This window comes from Mercenaria mercenaria, chromosome 4 (genome assembly GCF_021730395.1).
Source record: "Mercenaria mercenaria strain notata chromosome 4, MADL_Memer_1, whole genome shotgun sequence".
NCBI classification, from domain to species: Eukaryota; Metazoa; Mollusca; class Bivalvia; order Venerida; family Veneridae; genus Mercenaria; species Mercenaria mercenaria.
Window position 1 is genome coordinate 96,433,963 of NC_069364.1, and position 16,600 is coordinate 96,450,562.

At 35.1% G+C, this 16,600-nt stretch overlaps 1 protein-coding gene across 6 annotated transcripts in view; it reads right to left on the bottom strand.

Annotated features, from left to right (window-relative positions):
- The window catches only part of LOC123552490 (prickle planar cell polarity protein 3-A-like), a 159,415-nt gene that overhangs the window by 70,023 nt on the left and 72,792 nt on the right, over positions 1-16,600 (bottom strand). For all 6 annotated transcript variants that reach the window (XM_053541995.1, XM_053541994.1, XM_053541996.1 and 3 more), the window contains 4 exons: positions 16,098-16,183; positions 13,368-13,548; positions 6,645-6,878; positions 1,940-2,155 (listed from right to left, as the gene is read on the bottom strand). In XM_053541995.1, the coding sequence (XP_053397970.1) occupies positions 1,940-2,155; positions 6,645-6,878; positions 13,368-13,548; positions 16,098-16,183 (717 nt within the window). The remainder of the gene's footprint in view (positions 1-1,939; positions 2,156-6,644; positions 6,879-13,367; positions 13,549-16,097; positions 16,184-16,600) is intronic.

The window sequence follows — 16,600 nt, forward strand, 5'->3', positions numbered from 1 at the left end:
CTATTCCCCTTTAGAAACACATCACCGTTATGTAAATTATCAAGCCCTATAGTCATATGAAAAGGAACCTATACTCATCAAAATTGCACCTATTTTGGAAAAGGGATAATATTTCTGCAGTAAGGTTGGTATACCCGTCAGTCTCACGTGTTCACATTAATGATATCTGGGTACTCCAGAACTATCTCATACCTTATTTTAAAAATGTCAAGGGATGGGAACATACAGGAGGGAAGTACACTCTCTCGTACCTACCCTTCTTCACACACGGCCAATGTGTCATTCACCCTTAACTTGTGCCCCCATTTCAAGACTTAAAACATGTCTCATTAAATGCTTCTCCTTTTTATCACCAGGCAAATAAAGCTCAAAGCTGTTTTTCAATAAATCTGATAATTACTTTACCAAAATTAACATCAAAATGAAATTTCTGGCCTATACCTACAGGTAGTCCACCTCCAGGTGTTTGACTCTTCTATCAAGGATTCAATTAATGGTCTATGAAATATAAAGAAGTTTTATGTCTCTTACACACCTGGTTTTTCCCTTTACTTGAGTCATTTTTAAGCTTTTGATAGTTCTCTAAGAGTGTATAAATTTCATTATGCTTAATTTATTACACAGCAATTCATTAAAAACCATTTTATACAGCTTTGTGGATAATCAGGAACAAACATGAAATGGCTTTTTAAAATATGGCACACTTGACACAGGGCTGTAGTTGTAGTTCAGGTAGCACAGTACCCAATGTTTGTGACCTTCACCTTGGAGGTACATACCTGACTTGCATGCAACACACTGTCTCAAAATCCTTAAAATCTGTGTTAAGTTTCATTGTAATTTACAAGTCACAATTAAATTTCAAATTTGACCATTGACGTCAATTTGTGACCTTTTAACCTTTCCCTTTCTGATCTAGTTTTTGTGCTGCTCTGCAAGCTTCTTTTATACAAAGTTTGAAGTCAATATTTTGAATGGTTTTAAAGTTATGTAATGATGGACAGAGTGACAAAGGCATGCACTATCACAAAATCACTGTTTTACCAAAGGAGGAGCATAACGCACAAGGCATACATCATCTCCACTTAGCTATATTCCAAGTTTTAAACTAAAATCTTGAACAGGTTTAAAATTATGCCCCTGACATGTTATATTTGACTTCAATTTGTGAAATTTAACCTTTGACCTACTAACACAGTTTTTGCACTCTGCACATTGTCTCATCACCACTTACTACTTACATGCCAATTTTTACATCGGTATCTTAAATGGCTTTTAAGTAATGCTCTGAATTCAAATTATTATTGACAGACAAACAGACAAACATACAGATGTGCCAGCACATCATATTGCAAAAACAGACATATGAAAAAAACGAAACCGTTATAGAAAAATCTTCTGATAAAAAAAACTTTTATATTATACACATTATAATGCTCAGTATCACAGGGGAGTTAATTGATGATATAACATAAACATTATATCACTGCTACTTATCTACCTTAAGTACACTGCTGCTTCAAATTATAGCTTTTTTTCTAAAAACAGAAAATGCAATAATTTTCTGTTCAAACTCACAAGAACATACAATCTGCATTAAATATAAATTGTTTGATGTTTTTCAACAGTTTTTCAGTTATGTAACAGCCATAAGTTAACCATACTGATTTGTTCTCTATATGTAATTGACAATCCTGACACAAACTACCGGTGAAGAATGAATGACAAGTCATCATCATTTATTAAATCAACATGGGACATGGAGAATACAGACCTCACTCTGGCATAGACCCTTGGACCTCTAGCTACCTATTGAGCATTTGGACCTCATCATGGTATTAAAATAACACATAACTTTATCGCAATAATATTCATACTGCATTTAAATAATAACATCCGTAGACTCAACCTAGCTTGGCTTTTTAAAATCGAAACTTACCTCATCACAAGCGGGACATCGTGGTCGTATTAATTCAGCATAGTGTCGTTCACAGTACAGTTTTCTGGAATGCTGGCAGTAGGTCATATCAACAAGCAGTTCTTCACACGTGGAGCACGTGAAACATGCAGGATGGAAACAAACATCTTCACTGAGTTTTGCTGCTATGACAACCTGCTCCCCTCTCTCTATCTCACCACCACAGCTGAAGCAGCTCTGAAATAGAAATCAGTTACTTAAAATTTTAAAATCTGTATGTTATTTTAGTTTATATTTTGTTAGTATGAGATCAAGTACAAGCAGAATTCCTTACATTTTACGACACATTTCTATTTAATTGTTGACTTTTGGATGCTTATTTTAGCATCATACATACAACAGGAGTATTATGAATAAATACTGTCTAATACTGCTATATCACCTTTTTTTTACCCTTTTTTTTTACATTTACTAGCTAATGAACACACAACCTAAATTCAAAAAGGAATTATATGTAACTCTAGTGGCTAATCTGTTCCATGATATATTTACCCTGGTATGGGGCCTCATCACTTCCTTGTCCTATCCTCTCCAATCCAGGGGCTAGTCCTCTCATTTCTTTTTCTATTTTAAGCTCTAGCAGCCCCTAGAAGAGAACAATTGCTCCCCAATTTCCCATTAGAGGACCTTATAGCAATGTTACTAGCCAAGTTAATAAAGATCTGTCAATCAAATCATGAGAAGGAGCTTTTAAAAGACTTCCAATTTTTAGCTCCAGTGGCCACTTAATGGGAACAAATACCCCCATTGAACAAATCTGGCAGAGTACCTTACACTGATGCTGAAGATAAAATTTGATGAAGATCCATCAAGCAGTTCATGAAAAGAATTATTTAAAGTTTGTTTTAATTTTTTCAGCTCTAGCCGCTGCTTAAACTGGTCAAGTGAAACCACTGGAACAAACTTGAGAGAGGCCTCTGCCAGGATGCTACAGACCATTGGTCTGGTGTAATTCTGACCAGTAGTTTCAGAAGAGAAGCTGTCAGTGGATGACAGACAATGGACAACAAACCATCCACCTACACTATCAGCTCACCCTGAAACATCAAAATGTAAGCAAGATTGGGTTATTATTCTTGTGTACATCATTAAATGATGTTTGAAAAAAATCCCTTAAATAGTTTTGGAGTAATTTCCCTGAAAAAGAAGTTGTAACAGATGCACAGACAGATTGACAGAAGAATCCCCAGATGTAGACCATTACCATATCCCCTTTCCCATTCAGCAGGGGATGATTAACAGCATTCCACTTGAAACATGTTCTCTCATATGGTGGAAAGGGGGGCTACTCCTATAATCTTATTCCTAGCAATATGGCTAAGATGTTGTTCTAATCTTCTGAGTAGCTGTCAATCAAACACATAACAGGTGCATATTAATGTCAAGCTTCTGACAGATTTCCAGTAAGTAAAAAATAATGGAGAAAAATGAGGAAGAGTAGAAGATACAGGATCCATAAATCACAAAACATTTGTTTGTTTGTTTGTTTGTCTGATGAATGCTTTTAACATTATTTATCTATCATCAATTACAGCAGTAAGTAAACCTATCCAATGTTCCTTGAATCTTTACCAGAACTGATCTACTGTGAAATAATTACTGATTTTCATGATACATAGTTGTACCAATCCTAAGAATTAAATCCCTAGAGAACAAATCAATCATTTCATTTATTTTAACTCTTTGCATTTATATTTCAACAAAATAACCTTGGCAAAAACCATAAAATAGTATGTCTACAAATTTAAAGACATTCTCTGCAAGTATTTGATAATTTCTCAACACAGATAAAAACCATATACAAATTACAAATAAATATGAATCTACCCACTGCACATTCACCTGGGGATCAAACTTACGACTTGTAAATTACCAGATTTTTGCGCTTTTTACAGAACAAACCAAGAAAGCTCCACAAAACATGTTCATCCAAACCTCAGTTCATTAATTCCCATGGACAGTAAAATTTTATCATCCACCAGTCACAGGAGATTAATGAGTATTATTTGATCTGTCAATATCAAAAATTTCATTAGCAGCTCTCTAAACAAATACTAGAAATCAGACCAAATACACATTTTACAGTATGTTTAGTAATGTACCAAGGTTGTTATAGAAAACATACTTGGAATCCGTGTTGTTATATTTTCTGGTCCTTTGGGATCATGGAGTTCAATAAATGTATTTGTATAACAGAGGTCTGTTTTGTGCAGGCTTTTGGGTCTTAATACATAATGTCTGGGCACTAACAACCAAAATGAGCTGTACCGTATTTTGGTGCCTATAGATCGCACTTTTTCTACCCATTTTGCTGCCTGAAAAAGTTCCTGCAACCTATACGACAGAACATTGCCAGCAGAATTTTTTCGGGCCAATTTTCTGACCATAGCTCTCGCAAAATGACGTGCATCTGTTACGAACGAACAAAATGGATAAAAAATATCAATATCAATGGCTTTTCAACCAATAGCGGTTACTTTCAATAAAATATATCGTAAACAACCCATACAGACTATCAAAATTACGAATGACTTTAATTCAAAGATGTTTTTGCAGTCTGAATTACGTTTGTTTCTACTTTCATTTTACTGGACGCCACTGACATGTACTCCGGGTTGGATAAAATCTGGACAGATCCGTCCTCCATTCCAAACATTGTATATACTAATTCTTAGCGTATTAAAAAACTTGAAAGATAAATTTTTTACTGTTGATTTTTTAATAAAAGAAAAAAAAATCCAAAAAGAGATATTTTTTAATCTTTTTACTCAGAATCAAAAGAACGCGGTTAATTACATGATGCGGAAAGGTGTTATAATTGCTGTGCAAACAATTCACACTTTAATTTGCATAATTACAGAATGTAAACACAAACCAACTGCTGCCAATTAGTGTCAAAAAGCCGCTTTTCTTTGATTGTTACCGATACTACTGTTGGTACGAAATGGTTGGGATCGAAAATAACACTGCGATTTCCACCAATCAGGTTCTGATAATAATTCAGTCCGTGGCATCAATATGGCAGCTGCTACAACTTTTTTGCCAGTAAATATTGCTGGGGAAAAATCCGAAATTTAACTGCAACTAATACACTAGAATTTAAATTTTCCAACCATTTCCAGAGCAAAAATTAGATGCGGACTATACATTACCGCAACCTATACGCACCAAAATACGGTAGTTTAATCTGTTTGACACACAACAAAGCTTTACTTTGATAGCTTTTTATGTGAACAAGCTATTTATGCAGGTTTTGACCATTATTCTTTTGACTATGCCACTGTGGATCCCCAGCAAATGGAAAAGATAGGGTAGAATACCTGACTTTGACTGATTTTTCATATACTGCTGTAAACCTTTGAATGAATATTCCCACACATGCTTATTTACATATTTCCAACCATGTTATCATGTAGAATTAGAAATTTGACCATATAACTGTGTTTAATCATGACTTACAGTTTCACAAACTAAGGCTACTTACCTTCAAGGGAATGGACCAATAATAACAATCGGAAATTTCCGTGTGAGTACCTATCCTCCGGCATCCCTCGGCCATAACAGAAAATTATTTGTATAACAACTGAAGAATGATGAATCACTATGGAGAATATGTAAACAAAAAGAAATTGCCAATTGTCATTACAGACCAACTACCTTAAAGGGATAAAAAAAAGTTTACTGTGAGATCACTATTTTTTGTGGTGGATTAAGTTTTGTGGATTTCCTGATTGAGACATCTCGTGATATTAAATCCCAGTGAATAAATACCATTGCCATTAATCCTTTCCCCATGAAAAAGCCATTCAAGCCAATACCATGATATTTTATGCCCATGAAATTAAATGATTTCACATTATTACATTACGGGGATTACCTATCATACCCAGGACTCCCATTAACTCATGTGAATTTTCCTATTACAAAAACACTACAATTTTCATCCAGTAATACATAGACAATCTCCCTGTTGAGTGTACCTTATACCAGACACATTAATGTTAACCATGTAACTTCAATAAATACTAGACAGATCTCAAAGGAAAGAGAATAATTGCTTAGATAATAATGTTCTATCTATAGATCTTAAAATAGAAGAAAAGAAAATAATAAATTACTTTTCTTTAAAGTGCACTTTCAATTCTGCAAGAATCATCAGGAAGAAACATTGCTGCTTCTGATAAGGTTTCTCCCAAGTGCAGTTGAGGAGACCCTTTGAACAAACTTGAGAGAGGTCCAGCACCAAGCTGGCATACATCTATCAAGCAGTTCATGAAAGAAGTCATTTCAAAGCTATTTCTTTTTTAGCTCTGGTAGCCCCTCTAAGTGCAGGCAAGACAACAATTTGAAGAAACTTGAGAGAAATGCATGTCAAGATTCTACAGGCTAAGTTTGATGTATTCTGACTAGACATTTCAGAAAATGTTTAAGCAAACTTGTGGACTATGAATGACAAATGATGGATAATGGATGCCATACACCTGAAGTTCAGCCTGAGCATATGGCTCAGCCGAGCTTAGCTGATTAGGAAATATGCCATGAGACAAAGACTGAAAACAAAATACCACCTTAAACTTTGGCACTGGTTACCTAACAGAAATATTTTGTTGATTTGACAAATTTTCATGAGGCCTGGCGGTGCCTTTTCACCATAACACCAACTTACTGTTGTTTTTTGAGCAGGTTTTACGACTCCCAAATCCATGGCAATGTTGTCTCTTAACTCCCTAAACACCTTAAACTCTTTCACTTCCATTGGACCTTCCAACATCTTACAAAAGTCACTTGAGAGATCTTGTTTAGGGAGCTGGTATATGAGTTGAATGTCACGGTATTTCTCGCCCGGAGATCCTAATCTTGGTACTTTGTGATTGGGTAACTGTTCCATGTACTCTTCAATCTGAAAGTAAAAACAATTTCAGTCATAACTTCATGACTAGATTACTGTTACTTGTACTTTTCAATCCAAAAGTAGAAAATGTCACAATTTATACTTAACTACTCTTCAATTTGGAGGTAAATGTATGTTCAGTCTACACACATGGCTTGGTTTTGCACTGAAAGAAGCATGTACAACTTGCATGTATACTAAAATATTCCCTTGAGCTTTTTGAACATGAAACATGAGGGTACTGTGCAATATGTTTAAATACTTCAATGTCAGTACTTATTACATTGAAAGGAATGCATACAGTGCAATAGAAAAAACAATTATCTTACAACATGATAGTGGGAGAACAGTAAAAACAAAAATTGATTTTATTGATTTCTTTACAAACATGGAGGGAGTATCAAAGAATTCACATACATCATGCCCAACTTTGGCTGATCTAATTTTAGATCACAATTGTCTTGGAATTTAACAAAACAAAGGACTAGCTTGCAAAATACAAACCACCAAGGAAAGATACCAGACATACTTTCAAGTAGGGAGGAATAACTTAATCCTCCAACATAGGTGTGTCCTCCAACATAGGTGTGGAACAATTTAATCAAAATTCTTCTTCACTGCTAGGAACAATACTTTCGCCAAGATATCAGGTAATTACAACAAAACTTGGAATAAAACATACAACAGTGTGATTGTACAATGATAATCTAACATTTCTACTTTAATTATGTCTGCAGCTTGAATTTATTCCCGGTACAGTGAAATACCGATTGCCCGAGCACAATGTTCATGTAGTCCTCGGCTGTTTTTCTTATATTTTCTAACTTCCAATAGCTCAAGTATTTTGTTCTCCCTTTGCAATTTTGAGTGGAGTGATCACTGTTTTACTGTACTGTAAAAACAGATATACTGGCAGTAGCTTGACAATTTTTTTTCTCCAAAATTATCTGTTCAAAGTTTCTATATTTGCTTGTAACGTTTTGATATTAAAGGGAAAGGCAATGTTGGTCCTATGATTGTTAATTCCATCTGCTAGAATTCCCTGAATTATTTAATGACGTGAAAGAAATTTTCAAAATTGGCTTAAAAATGAGACAGTTATGCGCATTTAAATATCTGATAAAAATTGTGGCCATTTTGTTCCCATGGCGACAAAATGGCAGATTTATCAAACTTTTAGATACACGTTTTAACTGTATTTACTTATTTCTGTAAAACAATTTCTGAACTTTTTCCAGCTAGACATTAACGCCATGTGAACAGTCTGATGTACAGTCAAACCTCTATAGAATAAATGAAATATGTTTGTTATAGAGACGATAAAGAATTTGATTTACTGAAAAACTGGTCCAGCTGGGAAAAACTATCTGCTTTTGTAAACAGGTGTTGTTAACGTTAAAAGAGGTTATAATGAACAGTTCGTTAAGCATAAAACAACACTATTAACCACAGTATTAAAGGTAATATATTTATATAAATGAATTTCTGTCCAGGAGAAAATTGAAAGTGAAAATGGAGCAAAACAATCGCGTGCCACTAGTATCTTTGATCTCAATGTATTGCTTTCAGTAATGACACTGACTGAAAAATCCTGAAATGCAATTTTGTGGTTTAAGATCTAATAATTGTCTGGTATTGAATCTATGGCTCCTGCCTCTGGGAATGATACTGTATCCAAGAAATTAAATTTCCATAAAGTGAGTATTCTGCAGACAAACTAAGATATGCAAAAGTGCACTTTGCATTGATTACTATTACAAATATAAAGAAAGAAGAGCTGTTTGAAAAACATGTATGCCCCACATTCCCCCCCCCCCCTCCCCCCAAAATGATGGTCTGTCCCAAGATCAGTATGACCTTGACCAACACACACCCAATACCATAGGGGTCATCTCCTGACCACAAGCAATCATTCTATAAAGTCTGAGGACTATAAGCCAAAAGGTTATTTAGCAAAATCCATTTTCTATCTGAAGGTCACTGTGACCTTAACCTTTGACATACTGACCCTTAAAACAAAACAGGTCATCTATGTCCACAAGATATCCTCTTATATGAAGTCTGAAAGTAGTAGGCAAATGATTTCTGAAGTTACTGAGCAGAAACCTTTTTCAGTTCTGAGGTTAATATGACCATGACCTTTGACCAACTAACCCTTAAAACATAAAGGGTCATATATAGATCAAAGGCAATGATCCATGAAGTTTGACAACTGAAGGTCAAAGCATTCTTTACTTATACTTACTGAGCTGAAACCATCTTCAGTTCCCACTTGACCTTTGACATACTGATCCCCAAAACTATAGGGGTCAAATACTGATCACAGGCAATGGTCCTATGATGTCTGAGTTCTGTAGGTCAAAGCATTTTTTACTCATTGAGCAGAAATCATTTTTGGTCTAGAGATCACTGTGACCTAGAACTTTCATCTCCTGACCCCAAAACTGCTAGGAATTATCTAATCAAAGCATCATTTAAACATTTACGTTGATCTGCAATGACAAATTCCACTCATGTGTATTTTACCAGGCCAGATCACACTCTGCGCTTCCTTGTGATCCACACCTGGCAAAATCCACTCCAGCCAAAAATAACATCACAGATTAAGGTACTTTTTTAATAACCATATTTTTCAATATTGATTATTCATTGACTTGTTTCGGTTTAACAATTTATCATTTTTAATGACTCATCAAAATGAACAATTCATCAGTATTCATACTTCATCAATATTCCTCACTATTAACAATTCATCAATATCAGAATTAACAATGACATGTACTTTTGTTACCATTCTTAACTGACCATCCATTTCATCAGCTTTCTTATATGAGGAAGACCAGACTGGCAGATTACACAACAATCAAAATGTTTCTAATCAAAACTTCCCACATCAACTGTCACCAATCTTCCTGCTGATTCAATTAGTTTTATCTGTTTTCCTTCAAACAAAACAGGAATGTAATTCTGATCCAGACTTTCCCCCAATTTCTATTATTAGTATTGCAACATAATGCCCCTTAAGAATTCAATGGCTTGTCAATAAATCTTGTCCAACAAGCTTAACTAAATGAAATCTAGTCTGGTCCACTGGAGTCTAAACAAGAGATGTTGGAGGACAGCAATGCTCAACTACTCAAAGCCTTGTCAACTGAATAAATATGAAAGTAAAGCACGGCTACTAAACGCTAGCGCCACCACCAAATTGTGGTGATAAGGAAAAGAGCTATCGACATTTCCGTGGTGCAGCTATCGCCCGTTTCTACTTGTAAACACGTGAGTAAAATTTATATTTTATCTTATATTTTCATTGATAGAACTTTTTTCGAAAATCGGAGAATGTAGTTCCGTGTAAGAACACTTTTACTACAGGTTGGCTGTAATTTTATTAAAATATTATGCAAATTGTGGTGCCAGGAGCTTTTCTCCCGAATTTGACAGTGGCATATTTTCATATCGGCCAGTATTCGAACACCATTCCGATGATTAGACACACTGTAAGAACATACCTGCGCATGCAAATGGTGTAGAAATGAATTATACGTATTCCCATACACCAAAAAATTACGAAAAACACAGTAAAAAGTTAAAACAGGACTATTTTTGAGAGTGGTGGCGCTATCACTCAAGTGGTGGCGCTGTACAGTAGTGGTGGCGCTATTATATATGATTAGTGGCTGATATATTCACTTTTAATATATAAAAATATCTGTCTGCAAGCCATGGAAATTTCTACAATAACCGATGTTATCAACCTATCCCACACTACACCCAAATTACGTTACTAGACAAAATACATGTAGTAACCGCTACATGACCGCAAAATAATCTACATGTATATGGATTCAGACTGTACATCTAAGCTCTAATGATTAATCATATTTAATCGATTGGAATTGAAAATGTACTGTATTCACTTTTCAGAAAGGACTTTTGTTTACAATGACATGCAAACGACGTATAAAAACAAAGGGGAGTAACTTTCAGAATCTTAATAATTATAACAAATAAATTCTACACTATCTTCAAATTATTTCCTGGACACAAATCTTTGTTTGAAATAAAAGTATTGCTACTATTTTTCTTGACCTCAATTTAAAGTACACTTACGTTTGTATTTAAGTAGAATATTTAAAGGTTAAAAATAATTCTACATTAACATTTTAAACAAAGGAAAATATTTACTTTGACTACAAGAATCCCAAGGGTCTGTGAGTATTTTGTTTTGTTTTTTTTTGGATAGAGAATGTTTCATAATGGTAAGTAAAATATGATCGTGTTTTTCTTTCTGTAATAGCATAATTCCTTGCAGGAATATTTATCAATTAGAGAATGTTGGTGTTTGTTTTGTTCCGGATGCGTCAGCAGTTCGTATTATTAGATGCCGTAACAGCGCCACCACTACTGTATAGCGCCATCACTAGAGTTATAGCGCCACCACTTTTTAAAATCCTGGTATATTACTTCTAACCCGAGATTCTATTATTCATGGTGTGTGCGTATATAATCATTTATCATTTCTACACCATTTGCATGCGCAGGTATGCTCTTACAGTGTGTCTATTCATCGGAATGGTATCCGAATACTGGCCGATATGAAAATGTGCCACTGTCAGATTCGGGAGAAAAGCTCCTGACACCACAATTTGCATATTATTTTAATGAAATCACAGCCAACCTGTAGTAAAAGTGTTCTTACACGGAACTACATTCTCCGATTTTCGAAGAAAGTTCTATCAATGAAAATATAAGATAAAATATAAATTTTACTCACGTGTTTACAAGTAGAAACGGGCGATAGCTGCACCACGGAAATGTCGATAGCTCTTTTCCTTATCACCACAATTTGGTGGTGGCGCTAGCGTTTAGTAGCCGTGTAAAGAAGGGGCATTATTTTGTGAAAATGCAAAAGTAGAGTAATGGAACCTGTGTACTGCATGTCAGATCAGTACAGTGAACAAGTGGGTACTAAAATACCATCTTGCATGCAAAAACTTAACCAAATCTGGACATTGCACCCATGAGTCCAATAGTTCTACCAATTCTTTGAATAGTCAAGCTAAAATGGGTACACCAACTGATATTTATTTATATATGGCAAAACAACTGCCACACTTTTGATTTGAAGAATGTATAAACTGACAAAAGGTAAACAGTTTATCAAAAATGCAAAATTCTTCAATACCAGAATTACTTTTTTTACCACAACTTTGTTTTTACAACTTCATAGTTATCTGCATTGTTAAGGATTTGTGTCACCAAAATGTTTTATTTTTTGTTTACAATTTGTAACACCTAGCTTTTTAATTTTCTGATATAGTATTGCTTAGCATTTATGCTAGTTTTAAAGTTTCATGAAGATAGGGTCATAAATATGGCCTCTAGAGTGTTAACAAACTTTTCCTTTGATTTGAGTGGGTGACCTAGTTTTTGACCCCACATGAACCAGTTTCAACCTTGGCCTAGTAATCATCAAGATAAACATTCTGACAAAGTTTCATAAAGATAAGGTCATAAGGTCATAAATGTTGCAGTAACTCTAGAACCAAAGATGAATCTAACCGGTTTTCGAAAGGAACCGAGATCTTATTGTGACCTAAGTTGTGTGTAATTATGGTTAAAATCGAAAGTAAAATGTCACTTCTACCATGTTCACAAGGTAAAAATTAACAAAATTTGGCTCTTTCAGGGGCCGTAACTCCGGAACCTATGACTGGATCTGATGGATTCATCATGGAATCCAAGATCTATTGTGTTAAAGATATTTTGCAAGTTTGTATCAAATCAAACCATAAATGAAGTCTCTATATGACTGCAAAAGCCAAAATGGCAAATTTATGCCCTTTAAGGGGCCATAACTCTAGAACCCATGACGGGATCAGGCCAGTTCTTTTTTAAAGAAACTGAGGTATTATGCCAATACAAGTTGTGTGTAAGTTTAATTAAAATTGATTGCAAAATATGGTCTCTATTGTGTTCACAAGCCAAAATAGCCAATTTTGGCCCTTTAAAGGGCCATAACTCTGGAACCCATGATAGGATCTGGCCAGCTTTTTAAAAGGAACCAAGATATTGCGCCATTACAAGTTGTGTGCAAGTTCAATTAAAATTGATTGCAAAATGTTGTCATCTTAGCGCAAAAAAAGTAATAAGTCCTTAAAGTCAATGAAGTTATCCACTTTTTGCACTGAGGTGATGATGTGGTCTTTATTGTGTTCACAAGCCAAAATAGCAAATTTTGGCCCTTGAAGGAGCCATAACTCTAGAACCCATGATGGGATCTGGCCAGCTCTTTAAAAGGAACCGAGATATTACGCCAATACAAGTTGTGTGCAAGTTTGATTAAAATCGATTGCAAAATGTGGTCTCTATCGTGTTCACAAGAAATTGTGGATGGACGGACAGACGGACGAAGAGCAATCACAAAAGCTCACCTTGTCACTACGTGAGTCTGTACACTGTACTGTTAGGACACAGCTATCTACAATCTAGACATACCTCCTCACTGGCTAAGCCTGAAGGAACCCAGGAATACCCCTCTCGTAATGTCTGTTCTTTTGTTGACTGTGACTGTGGATCATCTTCCCTGTGCCAGCCCAGTCTGTCCCGAACATTGACAAAGTTTTCATTGTATATATCATGTAGCTCTCTAGGACAACGGCAAACTGAACAAGTACTCCTGAAGCAAATATTATAGCTCGTTTAAAAATTCATATAAATATGTACATCTGTTATATATACGGGCTTTTAATGATTTATTTGAAATCTAATCTTTTGCATCTAAGTCTAAATGTCAATTGAGCTTATCTTATCCTAGGTTGATCTTACCTTACAGAGATAAAACTGATATATGAAACTGCAGCTGCTGATCACCACTGCAGAAAACAATTTATGGATCTTGAAGATTCATTATTTAGTTTGCAGTAGGTAGCAGATGTCTCCACTATCTAAATTTAGAAATATCTTACCATAGAATACAACAGAAACAAGGAGCTGCGTTCAATAAACGCTTGATGCCTCTGGTGGCATCCTTGTCGATACAAAGCAACCTAAGTCCAAAACGAGGTCAAGTTCAAGGTCAAACTGAGGTCAGGTGATGTCTGAAGATGAGGAATGGTCACAAGTTACATCTGCATTAGTATCAAGTTATTCTAGTTAGGGGTATTGATGCTAGACGAAACGGTCCCATTTGGTTAACCCCGTACAGACGGACGAACGAACGGACGGACAGGACAATCACTATATGCCTCCCGCATCAGTAGATGCCGGGGGCATAAATATCTTACTCTTTGCCCTGAGGCAAGGAACGTGTTTTTTTTTTAATATCAAATTCTGAAATATGCTTCTTTTCAGCAATTACATGATATAGAATACAGAATATTCTAACACGACTAGTAAACAACCTACATACACATAGGAGAAAATCAGTCAATGGTTATTTTGCGATAACCGATGCATGTGCAAATTATTGACGTCATCTCTATGTATAGAATAATCCAGGTGTGTACCACGAAGTGTAGTTCAAATATACAGTAAAAAGTAGTTACCTTTCTCTAACACTGTTGATACTAGTATGTCATGTAAGAATTGAAATTACAAGTTCGCAAGTGTGATTTATCGTAGAATAACCCGAGTTTTTCGTTCTTATGCAAAACAATATATCACTCAGGCCTATGGCCTTCGAGATATATTTTTATGCATAAGAACTCAAAACATGGGTTATTCTATGATAAACCACACTTGGGAACTTCTTATTTCTTAAATAATAAAGTTGTTAATGTCCAGTGGGTAAGCTTTCCATTTAATAAAGTACACAGCAACTCGGTCCTTGTCTACCAACTACATGAGCAAAGTAACCTTCCCAGGAGGCACAAACATCAAATGACCCCTGATGTTGATAGTTTTATATAATTTGACCTATTGACCTAGATTTTAAGCCAAGATGATCAAGCTTGACCTAATTTATTAAAGACAAACATTCTAATCAAGTTACATAGACCAGGTAGAAAATGTTCTTCAGTTTTCACTGTTTTTCTATGATATGACCCAGCGAACAAGTTTCTGACACCATAGGAACCAGTTTCAAACTTGACCTGCATTTCATCTAGACAAGTAGCACGTACAAAATGTGACCTGGAGTGTCAACAAAGTTTTTTTATACACTGACCCAGTGACTTTGATTTTAATACTGTTTCATATTTCTATATAAGGGACATGCTCCATTGGGAATTCCAAACGTTCTTACAGGTAGAACACGAATAGGATGTGACAGAATTCAGTTCCGACTGTGCGAAAGTTATTCCTCAGTGGTTTATACATTACCCAAAATGGCGGGAAAAGTGAAGCAGACACGAACGTTCTGGGAATTTCAGAGATGTCCCAAATATTTATTGAAACGATTACTTTTAACGTCCTATTATTTTACTTAAGAGTATACAGCTATAAAACATGGCCTAGTTTTAAAGCTCAATTTCAAACTTGGCATAATATAATAGGTAGAACAGGTACAGGCTATATAAGTGTTAACAATTCTTTATGATTTGACCTAATGACCTAGTTTTCAACAAAAAGAAAACTGTTGTTGCATTTGGTTTGACCAATTACTTTACTTTTACTCGCACTTTCTTATATAAATTCAGCAGATAAATACTTCATTAATTACATAGACTTTGATACTGTACAGCACAAAAACTAAACATCACTAATTTACCTTTAACCTTGAACTCTAGCAGATGAAAATTTAAATTTGTATTCTGTAAATTTCCCTGATGAAACAAAATTATAGGTGCAAACTACAATTTAAGATGCAATGCTGCCAATTCTAGTCATTCTTCAAAGTTGAAAATCAAGTAATCAATTTGTTACAGGAAGCAAATTAGTCAAATCAAATTACATTCCTTATCGAGACTAAAAACAAATTAGTTTTACCGAGTATGCAATTGTGCCCCATATTCAGTTAATTTACTACATTTTACCATATCTATTTGCAAGCTTTCCATAAATTTTACTAAACCTTAGGCTGTTTTATTTTGCAGCAGTTTAGATTTACTATAGCCCTCCTTAAAGCATGTGGAAAATTTGACAACTTTCCGAGGACTTTCCGTTCAAACAGGTACAGACCCTGTTATAATTACAACATAGTAAACTGGTGACCAGAGACATTTTCACATTTTTTATCAAAAGAGGTCACTATTTCCCCTGCCACAGCCAATGTTTACTAAATTTTACCTCCATTCATGCTGTTTGAAGCCACTGCATTTGTCTTCACAGGCCAAACATGGCTGACCAACATCCACCTCATTCACCACACATTCCTGAAAATATAAAATAATAAACTGGTGAAAATATGTTTGACAGAAACTTCTGGACCAAGATGAGCAACTTTTAAATTGACTGGGATAGCAGTCCTTCCCTGTATTGTCAGCTTGTGTTTGGAATCAGTCAAACTTTTTGCATTGACAGTTCAGAACACAAAAAGCCTGATCATCGATTTATCAGAACATAAATTCCAGCATAATAATTGTCCACAATCATGTCAATGACCATATATTAATGATCTGTCAATGTAATGATTTATTGGCTTATCACAATGGAACCTTATTAAAACCAGATTCCTTCCAAAATCAGATGCATTCCCTTCCTTTTTTGTTGGGTTTACATCACACCAGCAAAATAATAGGTCATTATGGCAACTTTCCAGCTTTTGATTGGTGAGGAAAATCCTAAGTGCC